Source organism: Chiloscyllium punctatum, chromosome 20, assembly GCF_047496795.1.
Source record: "Chiloscyllium punctatum isolate Juve2018m chromosome 20, sChiPun1.3, whole genome shotgun sequence".
NCBI classification, from domain to species: domain Eukaryota; kingdom Metazoa; phylum Chordata; class Chondrichthyes; order Orectolobiformes; family Hemiscylliidae; genus Chiloscyllium; species Chiloscyllium punctatum.
Window position 1 is genome coordinate 55,960,865 of NC_092758.1, and position 24,603 is coordinate 55,985,467.

The 24,603-nt window shown below is 38.6% G+C and overlaps 2 protein-coding genes across 4 annotated transcripts in view; one reads left to right on the plus strand and one right to left on the minus strand.

The window, feature by feature from the left end:
• The window catches only part of ergic1 (endoplasmic reticulum-golgi intermediate compartment 1), a 134,708-nt gene extending 113,387 nt beyond the window's left edge, over positions 1–21,321 (minus strand). For 2 of the 3 annotated variants that reach the window (XR_011963503.1, XM_072590951.1), the window contains exon 1: positions 9,655–9,798. Coding sequence is in view for 1 of the 3 variants with exons in the window: in XM_072590951.1 (XP_072447052.1) it covers positions 9,655–9,674 (20 nt within the window). In the remaining 2 variants the exon portion in view is untranslated. Of the gene's footprint in view, positions 1–9,654; positions 9,799–21,168 lie in introns of those variants that run through there. The other variant, XM_072590953.1, reaches the window with a different exon arrangement.
• A 127-nt stretch (positions 21,322–21,448) lies between these two features.
• dusp1 (dual specificity phosphatase 1) lies at positions 21,449–23,919 on the plus strand. Its single transcript, XM_072590950.1, has 4 exons — positions 21,449–21,951; positions 22,267–22,415; positions 22,690–22,909; positions 23,216–23,919. The coding sequence occupies exons 1-4, from the start codon at positions 21,582–21,584 to the stop codon at positions 23,578–23,580; spliced, it is 1,104 nt and encodes a 367-aa protein (XP_072447051.1). The 5' UTR covers positions 21,449–21,581; the 3' UTR covers positions 23,581–23,919.
• The last annotated feature ends 684 nt before the right edge of the window (positions 23,920–24,603 follow it).

The window sequence follows — 24,603 nt, forward strand, 5'->3', positions numbered from 1 at the left end:
AGGATGGTATACAATTTCTATTGAAATTTGCACATTTAAAATGAATCTAAAAATAACTCCTATTTTCACATTTGAAGTAACAAAATACTGCAGCAGTCCTTACAAAGTCTATATCCAGTCACACAAGTGTGCTACCATCAGCAATTATAACCCATTCCAAGTATATTACTTTAAAAAAAAAATCAATAGGAGCCACTATTGCCTTTGATGGAGAAAACTGCTTTGGAGTTTAGATGTAAAGCATAGGTACTTCCAAAGATAAAAACTCACCACCACCTGAGTTGTACAGATTCATGTGTTATCAATTCAATAATTATGTAAACAGGTAAAACAGATTTTAAGAGACTAAGCATTACAATGACGTTTGAAAACTTGTCTTGATCTGATAATCATTAATTTATCTGAAGAGCAAGTAATTTTTCCTCCACCTTACCTCAATCAGGATTGACTCTGTGGGCAGAGGAAAAGAACTCAAAAGTAGTTTACCTGGCTGATATTAAACTGATATTACATGCTATTAAACAGGAGTCCTTGTCATCAAACTACTGTATTAGTAAATGAAGGTTGTGGTCATTTTCTGTCTCTCAGTGTTTATTTTATAGATGGCTGCCAGCAGGGTATTTAACTTGAAACAGCAATGCTTACCTTATCTCTCGTAACACATTAGAAACTGAACATGAATATTGTGTTACTGAAGAGTTTCTATACCCTTAAGACAGTGTTAGCATGTGTTTAAAAGCCAAAAGAGCTGTGGATGCTTTAAATCAGAAACAAAAACAAGAAATTGCTGGAAAAGCTCAGCAGGTTTGGCAGCATCTGTGGAGAGAAGGCTCACTTGACCCGAAACATGAGCTCTGATTTCTCTCCACAGATGCTGCCAGACCTTTTGAACTTTTCCAGCAATTTCTGTTTTTAAGATCATGAACTTGGCTGTTTAGATTTCACTGATAGTGTACCATAACACAACAGTATCTTATTCCCTTCTCGGGCAAACCCTTATATTGAGGATACCATGCTTCCATGCTGATTTATTAGGTTCTGAGATAATTGCTAAGTCCAATGAGTGACATGTAGACAGTGAACAAAAACTACAGCATTGTTTCTTCCACAACAAAGGAAATGTTGGAATTCTCTGGGAACCAATGTAAGACAATCATGAGGCCAGCCAGAATATTTAGAATTCTGACTAAGCTAGCCTCAACAAATAAATGATGACGCACGCCTAATTAAAGTGAAACCAATGTCCCATGAAATATTTACAAGTGATAATTAAATATGAAAAAACATCCAACCCTGATCTTGGCTCCCAATATATTTATGCTAATGAAACCAGACATAGGAGCAGAAGTAGGCCATTCAGCCCATCAAGTCTGCTCCGAAACTCAAAGAAATTATGATTGATCCAATAATCCTCAAATAAAATTTCCAACTTGTCTTTTCCCCATAACCCTTGATTCCCTTACTGATTAAAATCTGTCTGTCTATCTGAGCTTTGAATATACTTAACAATCCAGTCTCTCCAACCCCTTACTCAGAGATTATGCCCTCTGGTCTCCCACAAAGAAAAATAACTTTCCCATATCCATCCTGTGAAATCCTCTAAGAATCTTGTATATTCCGATAAGGACACTACTCATTCTTCGGAATTCCATCGAGTATAGGCCCAACCTATTCTTTGGTAACCTCATTAACAACTAACATCGTTTACCACTGCCAAGTTTCTGTTGGTGCAGAATCACATATCGCCCATGCAGACCATTAGCACATTAAGTATTAATCTGGGAAACATAAGAGGAGAAACAAAACACATACTTCCGGTTCAATCATCGGAAACAATACGTCATGGATTAAATTCCAACCAGTGCCTTAAAGGCATGATCCTGAAGATAAGTTTATGCACAGTAAGCATGTTTATTTATTTCCAGCTTCTAAAATTAAAAAGTAGGCATCTACTTCCTGCTTTACTATCAAATGGACAATGGATATCCTACACCTTTGAGAATTGGAAAATCCATTACAAAATGAGCTGCAAAGGTATAAAGTCTTATTCAGGATTCAAACCATAATTTACTCCACTAGTGATCTTTCCTGTCTTTTTTGGACAGTGTCCTGCCAAATTTACAACCTAGCTTTCATAAATATAAGTTCTTGATAGTAAAGCAGGACAAAACAACATGCTTCTCTAAAGTGGTTAAGAAAGGGAGTTCCATTAAATTCCACATACAGTACCATTTCAAATATCAATTGTAACACATCCCATCCTCAGTGTCAACTACCATTTAAAAGTAAATTAAACATTATGACCACAAATGCCAAATACTAATGTTTATTTGCAATAAAGTTTAAAAATCTGGACTTGAACAAATAAAAAGCATCAGGACATATTTTAACGTTCCAACTCTTTCTTTCAAAGCAACCATTGCTTAAAAAGTCACCCATTTGCAACTCGCCAACATTAGAAACAGAAACACTGATGACTGACTTCTAAATTCAGGGGTAACCCCACACCATTTTTTTCTACATGGGAAGTGGCTTTCTGGTCACCTCAGCTGAATTTTTGCATATCTGTCAACTCATCACTGAAGCGAAAAAACACCATGATACAGCTGCAATATGATAGTGACTTCCTGCCAAACCTTTAAAGATAAATGCTTTTCAAACTCATTTCTAAAGCCAAAAAAATAGACACACACAAGAAGGACTATCACAACCGTGAACCGTGGTAGTAACTGCACGAAATGTTTGACTCAATTCTAACCATACTGTGAAAAAAAAATGCTCACTGCTATAATGTATGACTTTATCATTGCCCATATTGTTTGGTGCTGTCGCATGCCCTTTGTGCATACACTGTCTTGTTGACCCACCATTCATACAGCTTACGTGCCTTGTCTCATACTTCTGAGATCAATTAGCCTGTTTAATTTTTCAATTTTAAAATCTTGTTCTAATCCAACCTTTTAATTCAATTTTCAGTAACCTCTCTTAACTCTCCCAATTCTGTTCAACATTGGCTCCTTCATCTGATTTATCACCTCCACCACATCACTACAACCCACCCCCACCCCCCAACCGAGTCCCCAATCAGCAAAACACTTCGTAATGTTTATATTAAAAATACAAAATAATTACACAATGAGGCTGACCTCCAAAACTGGGTGATACGTGAAGGAAGCTGGAATACTGGTTTGTCAGTATTGTTGGAAATAATTTAGCTTAATGAATTCAACATCGCATGGTGGCTTAGTGGTTAAGCACTGCTGCCTCATAGCACCAAGGTCCCAGGTTCAATTCCAGCCTCGGGTGACTGTCTGTGTGGAATTTGCACATTCTTCCAGTGTCTGCGTGGGTTTCCTCTGTGTGCTCCAGTTTCCTCCCATAGTCCAAAAGATGTGCAGGTCAGGTGAATTGGCCATACTAAATTGCCCATAGTGTAGGTGCATCAGGCATAGGGAAATGGGTCTGGGTGGGATACTCTTCGGAGGGTCAGTGTAGACTGGTTGGGCTAAAAAGGGCCTGTTTCCACACTGTAGGGAATCTAATCTAAAAAATACTGTCAGATTGCTGAGGTCAGTTTAACTGCTTTGCCACAGAAAAATACTTTCGGTATTGGGTTTTTCTGACCAAAAAGAATTTTCACAGAATTATTTAAAGAAACACTGAGGTCGAAAGAGAGAGAACAGTCATTTGCATAACACTTTAAATTCAGACAATCCATGGCACTTCACAGAACTAGCAAATAAAACCTGACACTAGGCCACATTCAGAGATTTTAGGACAAATGACCAAAACATGGGCAAGGAGAATAAGAGATTGTGCTGAAGTGATTTTGTTAAAAGGAGTTAGAAAGGATAAAAATGCTGCAGGAAATTAGAAGGTCATGGAATGATAGAAATGTACAGAACAAAATTTGGCCATTCAGCGAATGGGGTAATCTGGTTTAATGTGCTCTTCATTTTGGTCTTTACATAAAAGGTAAATTCTACAAAAAGGTAAATTAGATAAATGTGTTTAATTATACCAAGTCTATATATTGCTTCAGACCTCACTTTGAGTTCTTATTTCATACATAGACAGAAAAATCATTTATGCAAAAGGCATGAATATCCAGTTGATCAGAAAACAATGCTATTGCTATGTCATCAAAATGTACTTTGTTTGGGTAAATATAGCACAGTGTGAAAATGACTGCCAAAGGAAGTAGTGAGTGTAGTGCTGGAAAAGCACAGCAGGTCAGGCAGCATCTGAACAGCAGGAGAATTGACATTTCAGGCATAAGCCCTTCACTAAAGACGGAGAAGTTGGTGAGGGTGAGATTGGAAGGACAGAAGTTGTTGAGGGTGATTCCTGGTGAAGAGCTTATGACTGAAACGTTGATTTTCCTGCTCCTCGGATGCTGCCTGACCTGCTGTGCTTTTCCAGCAACACACTCTCGACTCTGAGCTCCAGCATCTGCAGCCCTCACTTTCTCCCTGACAAAGCAAGTAACTGACAATGAGACAAGGTACCTAGGGCAGACCTGAATTTAATTGCACAGTCTTAAAATATGTTTTTCTTTTCATATTGATAGCAAAGCTGTGGGAATAGTGTATAGTATATTGTACCAATGGCAAATGTATTGCAACAAATTCAATAAAACATCCTTCTTTGACAATGAAGCATTGCTGACGCAGAAACTTTAAAGAAGTAATGTTCCATAACACACTGAATTATAAATTGAATTTTTTTCTACAAATGACAGATAGCAGTTATTGTATAATTTTGTAAATGAAGCACTATCAAATATGGTTAACTAACATAACCAATCTAGCGACACTTATTGATGCAATTAAACCACCACACAAGCGTTGTTGCAGCCTATTTCCTTTAACTGACTCAAAACCCGGAGGGCAAATTAACTCTATGCACTCGCACCTTCCACACATACTTATAGAATTTGCTTTTGAAATACTGCATGCATGATATAAGTAAAACCACCACAATTTTAAACAATATCAAAAGAATTCTGGCAGACTGATTTCATTCAAATAAAATAAATGTGGACAAAATTACAAGCTTTTGCAGCATTCATACATTAAATTGACTTTTAACAAGACAGAAGTCACCAACTGAAATATTAAAAGGCATCAATTAACAGAGGCTTGTAATTTCTTAGTTGAAACAAATACTGGGGGTTGAAAATTTCCCTGACTCTCTGATCCTGTGTCCATCCTCTACGAGCCCTTCTGCCATAATTTCTTGTTAAGATGAGAGTATGGGCTGATGTCAGCCCATTACCTCGAAGCCAGGCCCCAAGGCAGGGCAACGTCAATGTTAATGTAGCCCAGTTTCAAGTGAATGAAAACACCAGCAATTTAAAATGATAAAAGGAAGCAACACAAGTCAGATTTATAGATTTCCACCTCCGCATCCACCCATCCCCCCCCCCCCCCCCCCATCTTCACCAACCACAGTGACGCTCTTGCTGTCTTAGCCATTTCATCCACATCATACCGACACTCACCCAGTATTCTCATTTGACCCTATAATAAAGGTTGAAATGGTGTAAGATTCCTCACAGAACTGCCAATAAAGAAAAGCCACGTGAGCGTGAGCCATTCAAAAAATTACCCCACCCCCAGTCTATAGCTGGGCTGGCTCTGACTTTGGTAACATTGATGTACCTCAGATTTTCACACTTCCTGATAAACTGTAAGGTATGAAATTCTATTTCCATGTCCAGGTCACAGTTCATGAATACAGTTCATCTGTATTCATTCTACATAAAGCAGGAGACCTTACCAATAGTGGCTACCTCCATGAAAATCAGCACTTGGCATCTTTTAAACAATGCTGGCAACTTTAAAACACAACCCACCCACTTTCCCATGCCATTTGTTGCTGAAAGAAGTGAAGGTGTGACTTCTGTATCCAAGATTTGGCTGGCATTTTCTTTTACCCCTTCATCCATTTTGGTCCCAATCAAAACCATGAAAATCCAGCTCTTTCAGTCACCTGGGAAGGGCATTACAGAGGCCTTGCACAATAATAAAAAGAAACTAGAGTGAAACAACATCAATTCCATTACAGAGCATTAATACCTAATAATTAGCACTGCAAAATTATGGATCCTTGAACGCCTCCAAGAACCTACCTGCAATCCTGAAACTTTAGCTGAAGACAAAAATTTGCATTCAAATGTAACAGCATTCTGGTTTTAAACAAATCAGCAATGCTGCAGCTGACTGAAATATGCAAAATCTCGCCTATAACAACTTAATAGTCACTGTAGAAGGTTTGGCATCAAGTTACTTTTGAATCTGTTGTTAGCAGCATGATGGAAAGCAATGTTTGACACAACAGAGTTTCAGTGAATCTACAAAAGATCTCAGCTGAGTCAATTTTTAAAATTCTGTTACATTTTTAAATCTAACTGAAGAGCACAATGCATAAAGAATACCATCCATAATCATGAAATCAACACCTATTTAAAATTATACACAACAAGAACCAAATAGTATAATGGCTATCCTTAGAAAATAATGATACGTGTTAAAAACAAAATTCATGTGTGCATAATAATGTAATTATCTGAAAGTTGAGTGGTTTCATTGTGAAATTATGAAAAATCTACAGCAGTACAGTGTGACTGTGGATGTGAAGCACATCCTGAATACTCTATTAATAGAACATGAGATTGATAGTTCATTTCCCACTGAGTATGGAACTGTAACAACACTAATGCAGGATGACTCAATATTTGACTGGCAAACAACAAAACAAATTCTGTCCAGATCTGAAAACTTTGCATTCAAACTTGGCTAATAAACTGTGTAACAAGAATTGGTGCATTTAACTAACAGCTCCAATCATACTGACCCATTCTTTGAATGGACATTGTATATAAAATTATAGTACATCTTTGAAAGCAGAAGCAAAAAAAGTTCAAAAGAAATGGAAATTCCTTAACTATAAAAATGTTGAGAAGATAAAATCTATAAAAAGATGCTGATGGATTTTATAGGCATTGAATACAAAACGCTTATCATGCTCAGAAATACCACAACATATTGCTTGGTATTATGACATTGTCTTCATCCACAAGCTTTGGAGACATGTGCTACAACTTATTAATACTGCCACTTGGTAGGGCAGACTTTGATTATTGCTAAAAGAGACAAGATACCAAGGTTCTTCATCTTTCATTTAAACGTATCCCTATTGTTTGTCAAGACCTGCTCTATGAATATATGTCACTTCCATAAAGTTAACATGAACCAAGAAACTCACTAATTGGTTGGTGTTGTCTAAGATAATCAGATGAGCTTGTGAGACAGCTCATTTGCTCTTGATAAAAAAAGTGACATACATACATGTGCAGGGACCAATTCTCTGTCAAAAACAAAGGGATACGCTCAGGCTTTGTGCTTTTATTGAATGACACAGGAGCTGGGGCATCCTGTAGTTCCCTACTGCTTTCTCCACATCAACACCTCAGTCCAGTTGTCAACCAATCAGCACTTTTTTTTCTCTGAAGTATAAATTCTTATGATTGCCAAATTCTGAATATTCTTCTGTTTGTCCTGATAACGACAAAATTAAAAAGCTTCAGTAGTACAATATTAATTAGTATTGATGAATCCTTAATTATTTTTCTCCCCTTCAGATCATTTATCCAAGATCTATTTGATGCAAGAGCAGTAAAGACTTTGAAACTGAACTGATAGTTAAATTCCCAGTATCATCACTATTGGTGCTATTAATCTTTTAGATACTTTTGTCATCCTTCAGTAACCTCCCTCCATATCCCTTAAAAATTGATCACTTATTAGATCTAAGCAACATCACACCCTGATGTTCCAGCTACAGATATCAGCTCAGAATGGAAAGGCAGCATAGCCCAGTCAATTTTGATCTATATTTGAACACGTTCACTTGACCCTTCTGTTGGCTTAGGGAGACAAAATACAAGGTAGAAAAGAATAGATAAATGAAGCTTGGAAGGAGTGTTAGACAATATCACCAGACTACATGAATAGTTGCTACCTCACACAACACAAGGTCTCAAATTCAGCTGGAGACATTTATTGTCAAGAGTGGCAGAGAGACTACCATTGGATGAAACACTTTAGTGATGCAACTGAGAAAAGAAACATCAAGATTTCTTGTTCCCAAAAACTACTGAAATATCCAAAAACATTGTTGGATTCATATATTTTAAGATCAACACAAGTGCAGTAATGGATTTAACAATGATGTCCACCACACATCAACTGATCTTACAAAGGAAACGGAAATAAGATGAGAGAGCAATTAGCTCAATACACAATAAAGAAATCAGCATCTTCAATAGAAAGAGCATCAAGAATGAAACTAAAAGGGAAGGCTACAGAAAATGAGAAAAATCTTTGATACTGATTCGGTACTTTGGTGCATCACATGCTGTATTACAGGCATGAATTCTCTCTCATTTCCACCTGACTTGTATTCTTGTATCACTGACTTCCACTCTTTACCCATATTTTCTGGCATAAACCCAGGGAAAAGCATACAAGTTGGCAGGAGTGGCTCACAATTCCCTTAAATTCACACAGACATGAAAACCTAAAAATTACTGTGGGGTTGTCAAAACAACATTTAAAAATAAAAATGCACTTCAGCTGTTACAGGATAAACACACCACACAGAAACTTTAAATATGAAACACGTCTTTTTTTTCAAACAAAGCTATTCCCTCATTTTACGGATTAAGATTCATATGTTACTGTAAGATTGTAAATATATTTCTGAATGATTCGCTACAGCTTCATTTTCAGCTCTTTACACATTTATAACAACAAACCAACCTTAGTATTAAAGTTTCTATACCAGAACCTTGTGAGTACAGAGGTTAAAATCTCAAGTACAGGCAGTGGGAAGCTAACTCTAATTATAATGTACCACCAAGATAAAGCGCCAAATCGATACCAAATTAATTGCTAGAAGATTTTAATCAAGCCCGCAAAGTAGATTAAAGTGCGACACTTTAATCTTCTGTATCCTGGTCTGAAATTCCAATACATGTAGTTTCTGAATGCAATTTTTAAAACCAGGAGAAAAAACTTCCGGGTGGAGCTGGACTCAAGTAAGAACAAATCATTTTGCGCCACGTGTTAATACATTAGAGCTATTCCAGTTCACAATGAAAGAAAGGATATTAAATTAAATTAATCAAAGCTCAACTCACTGAGCTGCAGGTGTAAGTCACTTGAGATCACATGGAAATTGCATTATTCTGGACATGTTTAAAAGTCATTTTAATTCCAGCTATAATAAAAGGACATTTACTGATTAATTACTCCCGACCTGAGATGGGCAACATATTTCCATTTAATGCCGCTGATACATCGATTAGAAACTAACCTGAAAGGTGTATTCTTTAGCTCGGAGATGCTCTAATAAAAACCTAGACTAGATTTGCATTTTTAAAAAGTGCAACTGTTAACAGCTTCCTAGTATTTCTTTGCTAAGGATTTTCTTTTGCAGTTTCTGAAGTGGAATCGTTTTACAAGATAAAAAGACCCGCTGGCCCTTCATGTCAAGTTATACAGTTTTTTAACTCTCTACATCCTTCCAAAGCTTCGGCTTTACAAGAATCAGACATATTATTGATGCACGAACCCCGATTCAACTCACCGTCTTACATCGAAAGCCATCCCGACGGCTTTAAACTGCAATCGAACCAACAAGACAATGAATGCAATGCAAATTATCAAAGGTAAAGTGAGCAACTTTCTCTGCAGCCCACCGGCTGTCTCCCGGATACACCGTCACTCTTGAACGCCTTGTATTTCGCTATTGGCTGTACTGAGAAACAGGTCTCTACTCTTTTTCCGGTCTGATTAATGCAGTGTGGAAAGTGTCTTGGCGGGAGATTGTTCTTTTTATTTTCTCTTCCACCTCCCTCCAATAGCATTATGAAACTGAAGTACTTCTCTACGTTAGAACAAACTGGCTCAAGAAGGAGGAAAAGATGAGGAATCCGTCCGGTCGAATTGCCCTTGCCATGGATTCTTAATGCAGCGCTGAACAAACTTACGTGTTAAATCTTAGATGCTTAATGGATTTTGGCCACTATTTGTTAAGCAGTAAATCGTAGAAAACTTCACATGTATGGTTTGAACTATTCTAGTGCTGTACCTTGAAGTATAGCTGCAAGAAAATGTGAAAACTTGTTTTTAAAAAAATATAATTTGGTATTTAATTACTGGTGAAACATGTCTGAAGGTTGAAATATATCTTAAAGTCTAGTCTAAAATGTTTAGAAATATTGAGTTAACAATTCAGGTTATCTTGTACATACTTAGAAATTTATCATCTGAAATATTTAGAGGGAAAATAATCCTTCAAAATAACATTTGATGAGAAGATTAATTATGTAGGTCACCTTGATCGTTTAACTATTGAAGAAAGTATATGCTGAGTTTTTCTTTCACAACATTAATATTTGTGACATCAGGAAAATTGGAAAGGACAAATTCTGTGGTAGTTAAACACTTGGTATCCGTCTCCAGAAATAATCAGAGTTTCACTAAGCTGGATGTCAGTACAATGTTGTTGAATTACCATTCTGACATTCCTTGATTCCTGGAGGTAGAATTAGACATATGACTTCAGAATAGACCGTTTAGCCATTGAGTTTGCTCTGCCATTTTGATCATAGCTGAACTGATTGAAATACCATCATTACCCGGGAAAGCAGAGATCACAATCAGGACAACCCTTTGTAAAATCCAAATTCATCCACCAAATCTGACAGACTGTCAGGAATTGCTGCCTAATATGAGAGATGGTATTAAGAAATAGCGACTTTTTTGTAAGTGTTGTCATTGCTCTGGTTTATACCTAACGTGGCTTCCATGAGTTTTTTTTTCACCTTTTTAAATCATTTTTCTTAGTTAATTTTCCCCTTTTCCTTCTCCAATTATTTCCCCCATGCAGAATTCATTTTGTAAAGGACTACCAATTATTGAGTCATATAGCACAGAAACAGACTGTCCAGTGCAGTTCAATTCATTCACGCTGACCAGGCATCCCAATCTGACCTAGTCCTATTTGCCAGTATTTGACCCATATCCCTCTAAAGTCTTCCTATTCATATACCTATCCAGATGCCTTTTAAGTGTTATAATTGTACTTGCCTCTACCACTTCCTCTGGCAGTTCTTCCATACCCTGCATGATAAAGTTGCCCTTTAGGTTCCTTTTATCTTTCCTCTCTAACCTTAAACCTAAGCCTTCTAGCTTTGGCTTCTCCCATCCTAGAAAAAAGTTATAGACATCCAGTCTTTTGGGTTTTTTTGTAAAGTTGACATGGATTTTGGCAAGTCATCTTCGTTAAACTTGAATAAATTCTTTGAAAGTGTACAAAATGGTGAGAGTGCGGTTAATGTTATGTAAGTGGGCTTTCATTTGATAAAGTTCCACAAAGTAATCTTGTTAGTAAAATTTGAAGTCTCTGGGTTTAAGGCGGAAGTGGATGAGTAAATACAAAATAAAAAAAAGGAAGCAGAGTGTATTGATGAACATTTTTACCCCACAATGAGCAAAGTATGCATCTGTGTTTCTCAGAGATTGGTGTTGGGATTGTTTTTTTTCTTTTAATAAAAGACCAGGATTTGAGTGCTAATTTCAACACATGCAGAAGAAATTAAACTTGGGAGTGTAATAAATGAGGAAGATAGTAATAAACTTCATGAGTGCATTGACAGATTGGTAGATGAGTACATGAAATTTAATACAGATGTGAAAAAGTTAATATTGGCAGGAAAATGACACAATATAAACCAAATGCTATCATAAAATGAGTGTAGGAAACCGGTCTGAAGGAGCGCAAATTTTGATGGTATAGGGCAAACTAAGAAGGCTGCTTAAAAAGGATATGGACTCCTTGGCTTCATAAGTAGAAACATGAAGTACAAAAGAGATGCAATTTTGATAAACTTTTTATAAGACTTTGTTTTGGCTCATTTCTATGCATCACGCTTCAGCAAGGATCAAGGACTAAGACTTTCGAAAGCTTACAGAGCAGAACGGTAGCAGTGACGAAAGACTTTATTTACATTCAGATCCTGGTTGATTTCCTTTTGAACACTGAAGATTAAACTGAGGTTTCCTGGAGTGTTCAAAATCTTAAAGCATCTTGTTAGGCTAATATTACAACCAGATGAATGGGGGTCTTTGTTCCCCTCCTTGTTTAACTACAACACCTTTTATATTGAAATGGTTATACTTGCCAATTCAGTGAGTACATAAGTTTGTGCTATGATGTATAATAGAACCAAATGGACAATTCTTTTTTAATCAGCATAAAAGGGGTTAACGTTATCATAATTCAATTGATTTTAAGTAAAATAAATGTCTGCATATGCATGTGTTAGTTTGAAATGAGGATAAAAACAAATACATAGGATTACTTATCCAAACTAAAAACTACAGTGAAAGTTTAAGTTAGTCAGTAGTTTAGTAGCTTAGCTGGCTTCTGGCCAAATCCCTCTTTTTACTTTATATTCAGGGGGTTTAAAACTAAAAACTGACAATCTATTTGTTCTTTTGAAGACAGTTATGAAGTTGAGCTCTTTCCTTCAAGTCTGTCTGCTGCACAAGAAAGAAAAGCCAACAGGGTCTAAGATTACAAGTTAGGTGGAGGGAAGACCTTGCTCAACTTCTTAGCTATTTGTTCCAAATTCTGCTGAGTAGACATGTGTTCAAAACACAGAGGAGATAGCTTATCTGTGACTGCTTTCCCCGTTCCCCAACTGCCAGTCGCTTGAATACAATGGTACATTTCAACTGTAACTTCATTAGCTCATTGTCTTCAAAGCTATAATAAACCAGGTTCCTGTTGTTCAAGCAATAGCCTGAACCTGATTACATCAGGTGACAGCTTTAACACTTTGTGAAAAGAATGGGAGATGAGAGTGCTTGTGGCACAGTGGTAGTGTCCCACTTGCTCCAGAACAAAAGATCTGCTATCTTTCACAGCTCTGGGGGACAGATTGTTGTCATTGGGTTTTGTATCATTCTCAAGGAGCAATGTTTCATGATGCAAATTGGGTTTGCTAATCTTGAGTGGTGCATTGATAAATCACTTTAATCTTTGAGTTTAAAAATCTGTCTTCTGGAAAATTCAATTTATAGATTAAAAATCATTAATTTGACTCATGTCTTCATGACAGTAAATAAGTTTGCTGTCCACTTGTAGAAAAATCAGTAGCCAGAGGACACCAGTGAAAAGGAACTGAAGTAGTGAAGGGGAGAATGCAATTTGCACCAGAATGCACAATCTGAAATAGTGATGGAAGTAGATTCAACAATAGCTTTCAAAACAGAATTGGATAAATACTTTGTAGTATACAATTTTGAAGAAGTTATGAATGACTAAAGAAATACACGTAAATTTCTAAAAACTAGTGATTTAACTCAAATTTCATATTTATTTTTGACAGCAACTGTTACGTTTTGTTTATTTTTTAGTGCTGCCAAGATGCTGGTTTGCTCCTCAACAATGACCTCAGGATTTCTAACAAGATTTACCAACACACCAAACTTCACTATTTTCTTAGACTGGAGTGCTTATTGGAGTCCTCTACAGCAGAACTTCTCCAACTTCAACTTCAAAGTATTCTTGTCCCTGGCATTGGTTGCAGACCAATCTTGTCCAGTGTCTGACCACATGCAGCTTTCATTTTTATGCTATGTCCTCAGTTACAGAGAGTATCAGTTTTTGAGTAAGAGGCTGCCAACTCAGGCGTAGATATTTTCTAATCATCCTGTTCAGAGATGTTATCACATATGCCTGAGCTTCATGAGGTCTTGGAGCAATAGAAGCCAGGGAGGCCTCCAAAGGAAAGTGAGTGGGGTCAGTTATATGAAGGGAGCCTGGTCAGTGCATAAGGCAGGATAGGAGTCTTTCAGTAGGGATGTTTCTTGCTATATTGGAGTCCTAAATAGGGCAGAGGGTCCCTGATCAGAAGCGACCTTGCACCACCACAGAGACTCAGTTAGGCCATCACAGTGTAATTTGTGCACTATGGCCCTTCCCCTATGACTGATAGCATTACACCCTTGTGACCTTTCATTAAACATTTCAAGGTCTTTTTGGGATGAAAGGAATGATTTCTGACATTACTAGGGAGTGGGAAAAAGAGAAATCAGATGATGATTGGGTTCTCCATCTTTTACCTCACCATCCAGTTTTATCACCGCTCCACCAGTGCCTCCAAATGTAAGCCATGGATGTGGAAAGAGTAATTTTAAATCGTCTTGCGCATATGTCATGTCAATCAACTTCAAGTTGGTTGAAAGATTAAATCATTAAAATTAGCAGTTAACAGGACATTGCAGTCAACAGACATAGGTTCATCATATCACCATCCTTTTATCAAACTGCAGCAAATCCCCTTCCAACTCTTATTTATATTTAGTCTCCTACCCCTCTCCCTTCCTCTTGTTTAACAATGGTTTGCATTGCCCTTGGGCAGGCTTTGCATGTAAATTATTCAAATTGGAATCATTGGGAATTTACTCATGGTTGCTATTAGATGTGGAAAAAAAACTCAGGTGATTTGCTGATTGGGAAGAAAGTTCAGTTGTATGTCAGAGCACTTAGAGTCTTGGAGATGTACGGCACAGAAACAGATCCTTCGGTCCAATGCGTCCATGCTGACCAGATACCCTAAACTAATCTAATCCCATTTGCCAGCACTTGGCACATATGTCTCTAAACCTTCCCTCTTCATATACCCACCCAGATGCCTTGCAAAAATTGTAATTGTACTGGCCTCCACCACTTCCTCTGGCAGCTCCTTCCATACACACACCACCCTCTATGTGAAAAAGTAGCCCCTTTGGTCCCTTCTAAATTTTTCCCTCTCACCTAAACATGCCCTCTAGGTCTAGACTCCCCTCGCCCCAGGGAAAAGACCTTGTCTATTTACCCTACCTATGCCTCTCATGATTTTATAAATCTCTATAAGGTCACCCCTCAGCCTCTGACACTCCAGGCAAAACAGCCACAGCCTATTCAGTCTCTCCCTTTAGTTCAAACCCTTCAACCCTGGCAACATTCTTGTGAATCTTTTCTCAACTCTTTCAACATCCTTCCTGTAGCAGAGAGACCAGAATTGCATACAATATTCCAAAAGTGGCCTAACTAACGTCCCAACACCTATACTGAATGCAATGACTAATAAAGGAAAGCATAGCAAATGCTGCCTTCATTATTCTGCAACTCCACTTTCAAGGAACTACAATCCAGCACTCCAAGGTCTCTTTGTTCAGCAACAGTCCCCAGGACCTTACTGTTAAGTGTATGAGTCCTGCCCTGATTTGCCTTTCCAAAATGCAGCACCTCACATTTATCGAAGTTAAACTCCATCTGCCACTTCTTGGACCATTGGATCGAGATCCCATTGTACTCTGACGTAACCTTCACTGTCAAGTACACCTCCAATTGTGGTGTCATCTGCCAAACTTACAAATTATATACCTCCTATGTTTGCATCAAATCATTTATGTAAGTGGCGAAAAGCAGTGGACCCAGCACTGATCTTGTGGCACACTGCTGGTCACAGGCCTCCAGCCTGAAAGGCAACCCTCCACCAGCACCCTCCATCTTCTCCTTTGAGCCATCACTTCTTGATATAAATAAAGAAAAAGAATCAAACTGCAGCAAGACATGGATAACCTCCTCTGATAAACATATATGTTCATACAACTCAAATGTAAGGCAAATACCATTTTCAGTGAGAGAGAATCTAACCTAATATCCTCTTGACATTCAATTGTGTTTCTTAACATTCTACTGTCAGCATCCTATTGTTACCATTAATCAGAAATGGAAAATTAAATATTAGGGCTGCAAGAGCAAGTAAGGGACTTGAGTAGGGTTTTAGGCTGGGACCCTGACGCCAGGGTCAGTGCAGGCTTGTGGTGTTGAAGGTAGTATATAGGCATGGAAAGAAAATTGGCTAACTGCCAGAAATTGGGAAGGAGGTGGTAATTTCAGGATGGCAGCCTGTACCTAGCAGAGTGCCACAGGGATCAGTGCTGAGGCTACAATTATTCACAATACATATTCATGACTTGGATGATGAAAGTGAATGAACTAGAATCAAATTTGCAGATGATATGAAAATAGGTGGAAAGTTTGGTAGAAGATTTGTAGCTCGGGTGCTCGTTGTTGTGGTTCTGTTCGCCGAGCTGGGAATTTGTCTTGCAAATGTTTCGTCCCCTGTCTCGGTGACATCCTCAGTGCTTGGGAGCCTCCTGTGAAGCGCTTCTGTGATGTTTCCTCCGGCATTTATAGTGGCCTGTCTCTGCCGCTTCCGGTTGTCAGTTCGAGCTGTCCACTGTATTGGCCGGTATATTGGGTCCAGGTGGATGTGTTTGTTGATAGAGTCTGTGGATGAGTGCCATACCTCTAGGAATTCCCTGGCTGTTCTCTGTTTGGCTTGCCCTATAATGGTAGTGTTGTCCCAGTCGCATTCATGTTGCTTGTCGTCTGTGTGTGTGGCTACTAAGGATAGCTAGTCGTGTTGTTTCGTGGCAAGTTGGTGTTCGTGTATAGGGATCGTTAACTGTCTTCCTGTTTATCCTATGTCGTGTTTTGTGCAGTCCTTGCATGGGATTTTGTACACTACATTACCCAGCATAAGCAAAACTAATGTAGTGTACAAAATCCCATGCAAGGACTGCACAAAACACGACATAGGACAAACAGGAAGACAGTTAACGATCCCTATACACGAACACCAACTTGCCACGAAACAACACGACTAGCTATCCTTAGTAGCCACACACACAGACGACAAGCAACATGAATGCGACTGGGACAACACTACCATTATAGGGCAAGCCAAACAGAGAACAGCCAGGGAATTCCTCGAGGTATGGCACTCATCCACAGACTCTATCAACAAACACATCCACCTGGACCCAATATACCGGCCACTACAGTGGACAGCTCGAACTGACAACCGGAAGCGGCAGAGACAGGCCACTATAAATGCCAGAGGAAACATCACAGAAGCGCTTCACAGGAGGCTCCCAAGCACTGAGGATGTCACCGAGACAGGGGACGAAACGTTTGCAAGACAAATTCCCAGCTCGGCAAACAGAACCACAACAATAGGTGGAAAGGCAAGCTATGAGGATTACAGAGACTACAGAGAGATAAAACAGGTTAAACAAGTGGCCAAAAACTTTGCAGATGGAAAATCATGAAGGAAAATGTGAAGTTATCACTTTGGCAGGAAGAACTGAACATTATTTTAATTGAGAAAGACAGCAGGAAGCTACAGAACATTGTGATTAGGGAGACCTCTCATGCATGAATAAACAAAAGCTGGCATTTGAGTTCAGCAGGTATTAGGGAAGGCAAATAGAATGTTGGCCTTTATTTCAAAAGGGAATGGAATATCAAAGTAGGGTGACTTCAGTATATAAAGCATGAATCAGACTACAGGTGGAATCCTGTGAACAGATTTAGGTTCCATGCTTATGATCTACCGACATTGGAGGCAGTCCAGAGAAGGCTGTTTCCAGATATGGAGGAACTGTCTTTCAAAGAGAGGTTGAGCAGTTTGTGTCTGTATCCATTGGAATTATGAAGAATGGAAGCTGACCTTATGAAAAAGACAAGATTCTTAGGGGACTTTGAGAGGGTAGATGCAGATTGGTTGCTTTCCCCTTGTAGGAGATTCATGATGAGGGATTAATAAGAGGGCATACAATTAAGTCAGAGATGAGAAGGAATTTCTTTGAGGATAGCAAATCTATGAAATTCTTTACTGCAGAGGACTGTTGAGGATGGGTTATTGCAATACAGAGGAGCAGTCACCCGACAGTGATTTTGCCTAAGCTGATCAAAGAATGAACACCCTTCACCTCTCAATTAATGACACTGGATGGAGGATCTATAGGAGAAACTACAACATGGAAGAAGTTTCAGTCTGTCCCCATCTTGTGATACCCTCTCTGTAGGCTGACTGGAAAATTCCAGATAACTTCTGATAATCACTTTCCATTGACCGCTAAATTATCCAAACAAGTTAGTCACCCCAAATGTAGCCTTAAGCAATATTACGCTTCTGGCACTCTCTGTTCTCACTCCAATATCAGAGCAGAAATCCTGCCTTATGTATTCTGTAGCAAATGATTCACATCCAGACTCCTCAAAGTTCTTCTGCCAAGCAGAAGTCAAAACCAAATGGCATGCTTTCTACTTGCCATGTTCTGTGCAGTTCCAACAACACTCAAAGCTTGACACAATTCAAGGACAATCTTGATTAGTACCCAAACTGTTACTTTAAAAATTCACTCCATCAACTATTGTTTCAATGTGGCTGCAGTCTGTGCTCATCTGCAAGATGCACTGCAACAAATTGCCAAGGCTCCTTTGACAGTATCACCAAAGCTCTGGTATCTACCATATGGATAACCTGGATTAGTGGTGCTGGAAGAGCACAGCAGTTCAGGCAGCATCCAACGAGCAGCGAAATCGACGTTTCGGGCAAAAGCCCTTCATCAGGAATAAATCAGGCTTTATTCCTGATGAAGGGCTTTTGCCCGAAACGTCGATTTCGCTGCTCGTTGGATGCTGCCTGAACTGCTGTGCTCTTCCAGCACCACTAATCCAGTATTTGCTTTCCAGCATCTGCAGTCATTGTTTTTACACATATGGATAACCTACTGATTGTCAACATTAAGTCGCTGTTTTTTTCAAATATGTACTTGATATAATTTAAGGTGAAAGGAAGGACAATTACCATAGTTTATAAAAGTTGATCGTTATTTCTACTAAATTCTAATATGTAACAACTAAATTATTATACAGGATATTTAGGTTGAAGGGCACCACTCTGCAAATACAGGGCAAGGTGAAGAGGGTGGTCTCCATAACTATCACAGCTAGCATGGAGATTGAAACATTAAGACTGAAGTTCTAAGTTTTCAAAAAAAAGTCCTGGACTTCTGACCATATATATTACGTATGTAATGAAATAACTGCCAATTATCATGTGCTATGAATGTGTTACTCAAGTATTTTTTAACAACAGTCATATAACTAAACCACATGTTCTCTGTTTTACAGTGTAAAATTTTCCATTGATGAGGAATAGCACTTAAAATATGGGATTTTAACTTGCTTGCACAATACATTTGGGGAATAAAATGTTTTATATAGTATCTATGATTATTGCTGTAAACAATTTTAATACAGACCAATATTTCATTGGCAAGTTGTGGAAACACCCAAGATATTATGAGGCTTAACCGATACAAGAGTAAACAAAGGAAAAACAACTATTCACATTAGCATTTTTTGTAGATATTTTCATAATCAACTTATTCAGAAAGGTTGTTATATACCTCTGAAGCAAGTGGGACTTGAACCCAGGCCTCCAGTTCAGATGTGGTGACAATACTGCTGGGCGACAGAAGTCCCCTTAAGTACATGGTTTGATCTGTAGATATTTTGATCAACTTGTCTATGGATGTTATTACACACCTCCAAAGCAGGTGGGATTCAAACCTTCTTATCCAGCTAATTAAGATAATCATTAGTTAGGAATAAGTGGTACCAGATACTCTGTCTATCTGCAACTAGGTTTGCACTTAATTGGTCAAGGAGAAAGAAGCCATGGTATCTGCCAATACATTTGAGACCTTCTTTGACCAGTAGAGATTGGAGAGTAGTATTTAGTCAGAAATCCTTTATTTTATTGTCAAGTTCCCTTTTTTGGAATAATTTGACAATTTATGCTTGTAGTCTTGGAGAATGGTCCTTCTCAACTTATTTGGCTTGGTGACACTGGTCTTAAGGGTTCAATTAAAAGAATTGGATTCTTGCTGATAACTCACGGTATCAAGTGATTTAGCTTCATTATTAAAGGTTTAATGTGGTTTTTTTTTGCAATTGTGTAATATTCTTAAACTCTTGTAAGTCCAAAGAAAAATAAACAAGACTCAAATAGAACATTGAAAGTATTGTATAATTCAAGGAAATCAAAGTCAACTTCTTTTATCCAAATTGATTGCAGACAAATACTAGCCACCTTATTAATGTACCATCAAGTCAGGTCAATTGTAAAAATATACCTCAACTCTACCAATTGCTTCATTTATCGTTTTCCCGCCATACACCAGTCTTGTGACTTAACTTAATGTGTCTATTGCATCTGATTTTACAAAGGAGTAGAAATATTTTTAGTAGTCACCGTCCATGCTAAAGTTGTCCTATTTTCGTTAATTAACACCTTTTATTTCACTGTATTCCATTAACTGACAAATGTTAAGAATTTCGTACTGAACGTAGGTGTGTCAAATACCATTGATTGTAATCGAGTAAAGGGCGGAGGTATTCACGTTTTCTGACAAATGTTGTTCTTGCCGATTTGGTGCAGCAGTCTTAATAGTTCTGGGCTCCGATTTGGTTTTCTGGATTGCTCGCTACACATGTTTTAGATACTTTGCTTTGTGGTTGCATCAGATATCGTGAAAATATTATTCCACATGTTTAAAGATTTAACTCACTCGCCGCAGCAGTGTAACTTTGTGATTATTGGTTTGGGTTTTTTTCCCCCCTGTTCGTCACTTTAAAAACAAATCGAACTATCCTCTCCGAACGATTCGTACTTTGAATTAAGCACGAAATGCCATTAGAATGAGTTTAATCTAAATTTATCAAATTAATAGTTTAAAGGAAAATACCTTGGTTAGTTTTCACAAATTAAACCTGTGAAGTTTGTAACGATCTCATCTCCTGAGCCTCTCTTCGTGAAACACCTAATTTCTGTGAACATGCGCGCATATAGAGTCAATGACTTTGCAGGTAACTTCATACTGAGATCTTATTACGTTACAATTTTGGTCTCTTTAATGGTACTGTGTAATAGAATTAAGTCGACTGGGAGGTAAGAAAGAGGTCCTACACCGCTTAATTTCAATTTCACCCCAAATTAAAGGATCAAGTAGAGCGTTCTCCGATCCACAATAAATCAATAATCTAGTAAACGAAAATGTGATGACCTAACAACTTTATTTCTCCAAGTGATTACGTAAATCAGATAACCGCTGGTTAATCATTACACAAGTTAACAGAGAGATTTTAAACTTGCACAATCTCGAGAAATAACATGCTACTGACTGTGAAACAATGATCGGAACCCTTGAGTGTGTGCTGTAGCAGTGTCCTTTCTCAGCTGGAGCGAAGACGCCGAGAGTTGCTGCTGGTGTTTTGAGGTGACATCACGTTGTTTGTTTCCAATTGCACAGCAAACAAGCGGGATGTCTCTCCCTGGCACACGTCAAGGGCAAGGCAGCTCACTTCCACCAGGCGCCGAGTGCGTCACACAATCGCATCACGTGACAGCCGCCGCGTCATCCCCATTCATAAAAGTCATCTATAAAAAGGCGCTCGGAGAGACAGGGGCCAGAGTAAGGGGGAAGGAAGCGTCAACACTGACTGAGATAAAGGCAAAGCAAGCAGCCGGACTGTCACTAAACTCGAGGAAGCGGCGGAGCTGGCTTCTTGAGTATCAATTGTCTACATCAGCAATTATGGTCATGATGGAAATCGCTAGTGTTAGTAATGAAACTCTTGGACAGCTTCTGAAGGAAGATCCTTCGAAATGTTTGTTGCTGGATTGCCGATCTTTCTTCGCCTTCAACGCTTCGCATATCGTGAATTCGCTCAACGTCCGATTTAGCACCATAGTTAAACGAAGGGCGAAAGGGACAATGGGGCTTGAACACATCGTTCCGAATGAAGAGTCCCGCAAGAGTTTAGTATCTGGTCTTTATTCTGTAATTGTTGTGTTTGATGAAAGGACTTTTGAGTTTGAGCTACTCAAGAAGGACAGCACTGTACTCTTGGCGGTTAATGCGCTATGCCGAGAATCCTATGGGGCAAGGATTGTTTTTCTCCGAGGTGAGTGTCAAAATAAAAAAATCGCTCTACTGTAAAGATCATACACACCACACTTACCCAAACCATTCGTTACCTTGAACGAAATCTTCAACAGCGGTTAATTGTTCAAAGTCACAACCCTAGCATATGTGAATCTGGTGATTCTGTAGCGTTTCGTATTAGAAAAGATTGTTTATATCATTGAACGAATTATAACTTTGAATAAGTACGATATTCCCTCCCGTGCGTAGTTTACTAGTGTATACTACAATAAATGTGAAATTTAATTGCCTAAGATCTGTGAACTAACCAGGTCTGCATTCGGTTTGATTTCAGGTGGCTACGATGCGTTTTCCTCGGAATATCCAGAGTTTTGCACTAAACCTTCGCCTCCGTCGGGATTATCTTTACCTCTAAGCGCCAGCAGCAACCCCAACAGTGCAGAGTCGAGTTGCAGTTCCTGCGAGACTCCTCTATATGATCAGGTCAGTTCACAATTAGGCGAAACACTTAATGTTTGCATCACATTATGAAACAGCAGTTGCATTACGCAACACTCCCACCTAAAGTGAATCATCTTAAGATAAACTCATTTGGATACTGCCTGGTAAAATGAAGAATTTAGCCTCCATTTATGTTTGACGCCTCAAAAGATAGTCTGTTATTGGAAGTTTTCGCTTCCTGCAATGTCGAGAATTCGGATGATGTGCGGTTTTATCTAAAAGCTGACGGCTGATGTTTTCCCTTTTTTCTCCGTAGGGCGGGCCTGTCGAAATCCTCCCTTTCCTCTACCTCGGAAGTGCCTATCATGCGTCAAGAAAAGACATGTTGGACGCCCTGGGGATCACAGCTCTCATCAATGTCTCTGCCAACTGCCCGAACCACTTTGAGGAGCATTATCAGTACAAATGCATTCCTGTGGAGGACAGTCACAAAGCGGACATCAGCTCCTGGTTCATTGAGGCTATTGAATTTATAGGTAAATTCTTGTTCAGTTAAGCTGTAAACATTTTAGCTCCGCAAGAAGGAATTTTCAAACTTAGGTTAGACTTTCAAATTAAAGGCTATTAGAATCTTGTAACTGTTAAAATACTGAGCACCAGCATTGTTCTACCAAATGATGGAATTTGACCTTAGCATTATATAATTTGTCTTATTTTCCTGTTAAATCGGACAATTAATTCTGTAATCTTTAACGTTCCAGTCACACATTATTTATGGTATACCTGTGTGTTTGTTTTTAAATCGAGTTATGTCCTAAATCAGATCTGTTGTTCCTTCCCAGACTCTGTGAAGAATACTGGCGGCAGGGTATTTGTACACTGCCAAGCTGGGATCTCTCGATCGGCCACGATTTGCCTGGCTTACCTCATGAGGGCGAACCGGGTGAAGTTGGACGAAGCTTTTGAATTCGTGAAACAGCGCAGGAGTGTCATTTCCCCCAATTTCAGCTTCATGGGACAGCTCTTGCAGTTTGAGTCTCAAGTTTTGACCCCTTCGTGTGCTACCGAGGCGGCCAGCCCTTCAAATAACCCCCCGGGAGCTTCCACTCGATTCGTCTTCAACTTTCCTGTCTCCATGCCTGTCTGTCCAGCGGCTAATTCCCTCAACTTTCTGCAAAGTCCCATCACCACGTCCCCAACCTACTGAGATGGAATGGACTGACTTTTGAGACTAAACCAAGTAAAATAAGCTGAAAGGTTGTGTTCACTTTTTTAATGTACAGAAACCGATTCACGATTTCTAGACCAGAAACTCTTGATTTTGAAGAACATAATACCTCAACCAGACCCTGCACTGTGTCACATTCTGAAAACTGTCTGGAGAGGGTGCAACTGGCGTTTTAGCACTTTTTTTTTTATACATTTCTTTTAATATTTGACGGAACTGTAAGTGGCAACAGTTTATACTGACTGTCGGTTTGATAATTTATACAATTTATTTATTTACGTATTGACTATTTTGTACGAATCCAATAAAACCTTTTTTTATATATATAAAACGTGTTATTTTGGTATTTAACCCTAACCTAGTCCAACTCTCATTCCTACTGGAATCAGCGAGTTATCTTAAGATTCTATGATTTTTCTTTCACCCCCGAAAACTTTAACTAGTAAAGCACATAACAGTTCATCCCTACTCAGTCTTCCCTCTGCCATTTTATTGCCTTTTCTATGTGGTTGCACAGTTCTTATTTAAAAGATTTCGCTTCAGTGTCATTGATCGCTCCAGTGCTGCATTACTATGGAACTAGGCGAATAACTAAACACAAAAGATGTATAACATGTAAAAATGTGTGCAACAACGTATCCTAATACCGTTGATCTGTAGAGGTCAGTGAACTACTAGGAATCTTCAATTGTATTATAACCGTCCAGAGCAAGTCCTATTCAAAACAAACGTAAACCTTAACTTCCATGCTGTATAAGCAATGGATGTGATTCCCCAAAAAAAAGTCTACATTGTTAATCTTTCTGACCGCTTCTTCTTTTCTTTCCACTCACCTCCCCTCCTTTCCTATGCAAATATTCTTTCATATTTTAGAAGTATGAATAATAAATTAGTGCAGATTTCTGCTGAGGTTTATCTTTCAATGAACTCAACAGAGTCGCATGTGATGATTTCCAGGGGGAGCAGTCTATCGTTGACTAGGCTGGCCCTGTTTTTGTGTGT

Excerpts from the sequence above, each read along its gene's own strand:
- dusp1 (XM_072590950.1), top strand. The coding sequence starts at position 21,582 with ATGGTCATGATGGAAATCGCTAGTGTTAGTAATGAAACTCTTGGACAG. Across the intron at positions 21,952-22,266 it reads AAGGATTGTTTTTCTCCGAG|GTGGCTACGATGCGTTTTCC; the intron begins GTGAGTGTCAAA and ends GTTTGATTTCAG. Across the intron at positions 22,416-22,689 it reads AGACTCCTCTATATGATCAG|GGCGGGCCTGTCGAAATCCT; the intron begins GTCAGTTCACAA and ends TTTTCTCCGTAG.